This window comes from Drosophila subpulchrella, chromosome 2R (assembly GCF_014743375.2).
Source record: "Drosophila subpulchrella strain 33 F10 #4 breed RU33 chromosome 2R, RU_Dsub_v1.1 Primary Assembly, whole genome shotgun sequence".
Lineage (NCBI taxonomy): Eukaryota > Metazoa > Arthropoda > Insecta > Diptera > Drosophilidae > Drosophila > Drosophila subpulchrella.
In genome coordinates this window covers 12,547,725-12,554,706 of record NC_050611.1, presented here as the reverse complement: position 1 = coordinate 12,554,706, position 6,982 = coordinate 12,547,725, and the positions used below count along the sequence as shown (strand labels likewise).

The window sequence follows — 6,982 nt, the reverse complement described above, 5'->3', positions numbered from 1 at the left end:
TATATACCATGTTCTGTAATTAACGACGTTATAAAGATCTTATATAATAAAAGCTTCAGGAACTCAAATGAGGAGTATAGAAGATCTTTAATAAGCATTTTTATGAAGAATCGATATAAGAACAAAAAGAAGTACAATTTATAAAACAGCTACCAAGAAACTAATATATTTTGCTATCGATTCCGAAATAAATTGCTCATTCCATTTAGAAACTTACTATAGATATATTAAAATAATCATATATGCAGATTTCCATCTAAATCTAGCTTTTCAGAACTTATTTCCTCCACTTTACCCCTGTAACCCAAGTAAAATGCACCGCCTGCAACCTGGCCAGTAATATTCAAATAGAGCCATATTTAATTTTTATTTCACTCTCCACCCACCGGAGTTTGGGGCCAAGCTGATTGGTATCCAGCTGGAGATAAGCAGCCAAATTGCATATTGCAACAACTGCTGCCAGCGAACTGCTCAGGCCAAGCCCAAAATATCAGGGGGAAAAAAGATAAAGCGAAAAAAGCGACGAACCTCCCAGAAGACGAGTCAAGTACGTTGGCAGGTAAAAGTGCATGCGGCCACGCGCAGGGCATTTAACAAGAAAGAACGCTATGGTCGAGTACCTCGACTATCAGATACCCGTTACTCACCTAAAGGGACCAAAGGGAAATGGAGATATGCAAGCAGCAAAGCGAGATTTAAATGCGCCACCTACCGGCGGAAGACAGATTTAAGCATTGTGGGCGTTAGGGTAGGCGTGGCAAATTTTTTTTTGGATCAATCGATAGGCATTGACGAGACCAATACATTTCAGTTAAAATTTTTAATCTAGCATAAAAATTGTGGGCGCCACAGGCTTGGGCGGTTTGTGGGCGTTAGAGTGGGCGTGGCATATTCGCATAACAAACTTGCGCTGCGTACAAGGCTACGGAATCTAAATCTGAAATCCCAATACTCTATCTTTGATAGTTTCCGAGATATCCGCGTTCATACTTACGATTTTTTGACGTTTGTGGGCGGTTTGTGGGCGTTAAAGTGGGCGTGGCAAACTTTTTTTTAAGTCAATCGATAGGTATTGATGAGAACAATTCATTTCAGTTTAAATTTTTACTCTAGCATCAAAACTGTAGGAGCCACAGTTTTGGGCGGTTTGTGGGCGTTAGAGTGGGCGTGGCACTCTACTGAAACAAACTTGCGCTGCGTAAGAAGCTCAGGAATCTGCTCGCCAAATCTCAATAGCCTAGCTCTCATAGTTTCCAAGATCTCAGCGTTCATCCGGACAGACGGACAGACGGACAGACGGACAGACGGACAGACGGACAGACGGACAGACGGACAGACGGACAGACGGACAGACGGACATGGCTAGATCGACTCGGCTAGTGATCCTGATCAAGAATATATATACTTTATGGGGTCGGAAACGCTTCCTTCTGCCTGTTACATACTTTCCGACGAATCTAGTATACCCTTTTACTCTACGAGTAACGGGTATAATAATAATAAACTCGTACTTGGTTGGGGGGCCAAACCGGAGTTCATAATTAAGCGCCAGAATGCCGGGAAAGCCTTCTTCGCTTCTTCATCTTCTTCTTGCCATAGATGCAAAATATTTGTTTATCACATCGCGATAATTGCCGCCGGCGAAGTGAAGACCAAGTCGTGGATTCGTGGATTTATGTGCAGAGGGGCCGAGCACCGGGCAAAAGGTTCCAAAACATCCAAACATCCAACCATCGGAGCATCGGTCAGACCAAAAGAAAGAAAAGCCCAAAAACGAGGGGAGAATCGCTGCACAAGCGTGTGCCGATCGAGGAGACTGAAGACGGAAGACGGAAGACTGGAGACTGAAGAGCAAAGACCAAAGACTGAAGACCGAGAAGCGGATCGGGATTGGGATTGGGGCGTTGCGGGGGATAAAGATTGCGAACGAGGATGAGGATCGGATCAAAGCGTGCCTCGGTGGTGGGTACAAGTTTATTGGCGTGGCGTATGTGCAAATAGCCGCTCCATCGACGATCGACTGCTCCAAAAATGTGGGCGTGTGACACTTGAGCGGCTATCGCCAGCGAATCTCTGCCTAAATGCGGCAAAAGGAAAAGAAAAACAAATTATTGATAAGCAGATCGGACCCGGGCACTGCGAGAAATCTCGCTTAGTGTGCCGCCAATCAAACTCGTTTGTGGCTCGCCGATTTCTCCCAGTGCACCGCCAGGTAGGAGGTGCAGTTTGCGACTCCTTATCGCTGATGAAGCCCGGCACACGTTGGCTTTGGTCCAGGTCCGGGCCTCATGCATTGATGGCTGTCTGTTTCTGTTTCCGAGGCTCATGCCGCCTTGCCGTTCTGTTATGTAAGAAATACTTGGCTTTGGCAACTGCGGTAGGTACCGAGGAGAGCCTGGCTGGAGACCGCCGAGTTCGCAACGAGGGAGTGTTCCGGCATTGCACAATTTGGCTGCCAAATGAGTTGACAATGAAGTTATTACTCGAATATATAGTTTTCTGGATGAAAACTACATTTTTATACTCTTTATACGTTTTGGGTGAGATACTTGAAATTTTGAATTCAAATTCCCGCGGCTTACAGTGTTGTAAAGCACGCGCAGGTGTACGCTTTGTAGCACTAACATGGTTGCCAGATAGTTTCAAAATCTGATGATGCTACTAATTATTTTTCTTGAACTATTTTTAAATAGTTTGTTTTTTAAATACTCAGAAATCCTTTGTCTGCACAAATTTTTAATTTCACAAAAAGACTAGATCTTAATGATTTAGCTTGTTTTGTCTTGATACCAATTTTCTCCAATTTTTATTTTATAATTTATAAGTTATAAGTAACATAAGTTATGCCTATCACCCAATCGAAAATATGTTTTTATAACAAAGCTTACAAAACAATAAAATGCATTTATGTGCACTTTTCAAGTGCAGCGAATACTACAACAAAAATGTTTTGATAGTTTACCATAGCACAATTTATTTAGTTATCTTGAAATGTATACAGTATACTACAAAACGAGTTATAGTAGTCAGTTGTCTCGAGATCTAAAAATGCTTCTGCAAATTAATGAATTTACCCCTTAAATTCGGCCAATTGAATTTTCATTGTGAATCTATTTATAAACTCCAATCTAGCAATAACATGTTCCTCCTTTCTTGATATTACAACTGTCTAAATGCTATTTAGTAAATATAAAATCATTATTGCAACTTGGTAACTCAAAAACATGCAAGCCGAAACAGATAGTCAACGAAATCACATTTAATTGAAACATTAACAGGTTTGTTTCTTTTTTTTTTTTGTTTATTTAGATTTGTAAAACCCTAACTCTGCTTGTCTGGAAAAAGAATAGATGCGTGGTCATCTAAGATCTTGGGCGCTCCTTCTTCTCCTTGTAGAGGGCCAGCAGGGAGACGTTGGCCACCTTGACAACCTTGAAACGGACACCGGGAATATCACCGACGGCGTGACCCTTACGACCGAAACCGGCGACCAGGACCTCATCGTTCTCCTCAATGTAGTTCAAGCTACCGTCACGGGGTACGAAGGCGGTGATCTTCTTTCCGTTCTTGATCAGCTGCACCCTCACGCACTTGCGGATGGCAGAGTTGGGCTGTTTGGCCTCGACGCCGCTGTGGAGGGGGGAATATAGATTAGTTTTGGATGGTAAAGCAGGGGGGAAATAAAATAAAACACTTAAATCACTTTTTGCTGCTGGCACGCTTGTCATCTCACAGTATAATCCTGTGATTTGAGACCAAAACAACAAAACACAAAAATATACTGCGAGGCGTCGAGACGTGGGATCTCTTCTCTGGATGGGGGGAAAACACACTCACTTCTGCAGACCAGTTATACTTACACCTTCTCAAGGACGATTCCCTTGGCGTGGGAAGCACCTCCGAAGGGATTGGCCTTCCATCTGGTGCCCAAATGAGCCTTCTTGTAGTCCTTGTCGGCCCAACGCTGGTCGCGACGGTGGTTCACATGCTTCCTGGCAGTGCGCAGACCTCTTGGCTTGCCTGTGGGGAACCAACAAAATAGATTAGTTATGGACAATGCAGATCCGCAGTGCAACAACACAATGTAAACAAATGGCAGCTTAGGCGGCTTCGGTTTTGAGGTTAGACAGAGCGCGCAGGTTCGGAAATACTGCCAAATGCATTTTCCTGGCAAATAACTCTTGGGATGTGTGCAAGCAGCTCGCTTGTTGGTGTAAAACAAGATTTCTGCTCGACTCCACCAGAGATTCATTCGATTTTGCCAGATTTCGGGGCAGCGAAATCGCAAGTCTCCGACTTGTTTGCATTTGCCAGTATTTCAGCACTTTCCGCGAAAATTCACTTACTCTTTCAGCCGCGCCGCATTGCCAGCTCCGTTTGTTCACTCTGCGAAAACGCTTTTCGCTTATTTCGCACAAAAACTACGCTTTTCAGCAACTCACCCATGATTTTCCAACTTTCTCGGCAAACGGCGGAAATAAAAAGAAGGAAGGCAGAGTGACCGTTGCGGAATACCAGCGGGCGTGTCAGTGTGACCGCCGCGCAGTAGAGCCGTAAAACCATCGGGGATGGTATCGATTGGTTGTGCTAACATCGATAAGTCGCTAAACCTTTTATTTAATATGTTTGTTATATTAAAAACATGTACAATCTATATTCTAATCTAATCTAATATTGTTCAGAAGTTAATGTTCAAGGTAAAGACACAATTGCTTAATTCGTATATTGGGGCAAAACTTTTTCTTTTCAGAACGTTGGTGAGTTTTAAACAACCCGCCGTTGATACGCTGCCACTTGGTCACATTTTTTCTGGCTAGCTGTACAATGTGACCATCTCTAACGACTGTCAAAATGAGATAGATCTACCAAAGTTTCAAACCAATTTTAGCTGCATCCCTGGTTTTATTGTGTCAAGAAGGTACCTGATTTTTAAAATTCTTTAAAAAAATAATCAAAACAACAATGTTTAAATTAAAAATAAACTCTTTATGCGACATAAGAAATGAATCTTTAAATAAATGTAAATTCCATACATTACTACAAGCCGGGCTTCACCACAAATGCGTCAACATTTTTTTGGTCGCTGTCCTTTGTGATAAGATATGATATGATTCATCTTTTTGGTATTCGCTTTTACGTGTTTGAAAGAGATGCTGGCTCATTTTATGATTTAAAATAAAGTATGAATTTTTATCCCTGAAGTTACGAATCGAAAAACCAAACCAACCACGCAGTTAAGAAATTGTACTTTTTCTGATAAAAAAATTAGAATATATGATTCAGTCATTTGGTACTTGATTTTCGAAAAAGGGAATAATATGGCTGGAATTATTTTAACATAACTAAGAGATATGATTAATCTCTTTGGTATTCGCTTTTATATGATTGTAAGAGATGCTGGCTCATTTTATGATTTAAAATAAAGTATGAATTTTTATCCCTGAAGTTACGAATCGAAAAACCAAACTAAAACCAAAAACCACGCAGTTACAAAATTGTACTTTTTCTGATTAAAAAATTAGAAGATATGAATCATTTACTTGGTATTCAATTTGCGGGAAAGGGAATAATATCGCTGGAATGATTTTAACATAACTAAGAATTTTCTGCTGACCAATGCTCACATGAAATTTCATCAGTGAAATTTCTAATCAAAATTGACTTGCACTGATAAGAAAGATGCTCTATGAAAACCTGCGTAAGTTGATAATGAACCTGGATCTGAATGAATTGGAAAGCGTCTGGGAGACTCTTGCATAACAGGCTCGCTTTAAATATATTACACGTATGTTTTTGTTGCACCCAAATCGAGACCGAAGTACATATTTATGTCCGTCGTATTAAACCGATTAGATTAAACACTAAATCCGGCCAAGTTAGGTAAGATGTTGGCTGCCAATGCTAAAAAAAAATTAAATTTCTGTAATCTAGTATATTTTTATGACGTTCCACACAAGGCCATATAAATTTTGAACGCTTATCGCCGCAGCAAGGGGTTTTCGAGGGAACCTAGCCGCGGCTTATCAATCAAAACTCAAATTCAGCGCACGGCTCGCTGATTGGTCGTTGCGATATAATAACTTAAAAATGCGGAATTGACCCGGAACGATATCGATACTAAAATGTACTTGAGTCAATTCAATAATAAAGTTCCCAAAAGAGACCAAAGTTCGAGAGTCCCCCGGAAGACAATGCCACCGCAACCGGATAAACACCAGACGGATAAACAGCAAACTGATAAAAACGCAATCCCAGAGGGTCTGCAAATCGGTTTTGCTTTAAGCACTTGGCACTCTTTGCGATCGCTTACAGTTCATGGCCTTTAAATGAATTCAAGCCAGCGAATGACTTTCGTTTTTGACTACTAATTACCCGTGTACCCGGTTTATCTATTCGAGGGTGCTACGATTTCATAATTTCTCGAAACAGTTTCGAAATGACCGGTTGTTTGTTTTTGGGCCATTAGTAAGCAGAAAGCCGGTAACCTGCTGATGAGCAAACAGAAGTCCCAAACTTCTCAACCCAGTGCTGAATGAGCCCCCATTCACATTTTTGAGTTTATCTCTTTGGTAGTGGAAAAAGCCAAACCCCCACACACTAATAGAAATAGCCACAGCACGAGGGCAAACATATACGAGTTATCCAACTCTTGATATTGTTCGGGAACACGATATATGCATAGGTATGTGTATTTATGTGTAGTTTCTTTTTCTCTGGAAAAAGTCAAGTCCCAAAAAAGAAAGAGAACCGCCGAGGCAAACACTCCCAAAAAAAACCGAAATCGGAACAAAAAAACAGAAACGGAGGCAAAGTCAACAGCAACAGCAATAGAAATACCAACAGCAACTAGTTGCTGCTTCATATTGCGTATACGACTCAGAGTTCTCGAGCCATTTTGACTGAGAAGAGCGATGGAATACCTATGCGAGTGTATGTGCCCAAGATGCCGGCCACTCTCACAGGGTCTTCTATCTCTTGCCAA

At 41.4% G+C, this 6,982-nt stretch overlaps 1 protein-coding gene across 1 annotated transcript; it reads right to left on the bottom strand.

The window, feature by feature from the left end:
• Positions 1–3,279: 3,279 nt before the first annotated feature.
• Positions 3,280–4,566, bottom strand: LOC119551752 (40S ribosomal protein S23). The gene is made up of 3 exons (XM_037861277.1): positions 4,443–4,566; positions 3,861–4,020; positions 3,280–3,630 (listed from the first exon to the last, which is right to left on the bottom strand). Exons 1-3 carry the CDS (start codon positions 4,561–4,563, stop codon positions 3,363–3,365), a joined length of 549 nt encoding a protein of 182 aa, XP_037717205.1. The 5' UTR covers positions 4,564–4,566; the 3' UTR covers positions 3,280–3,362.
• Positions 4,567–6,982: the final 2,416 nt, after the last annotated feature.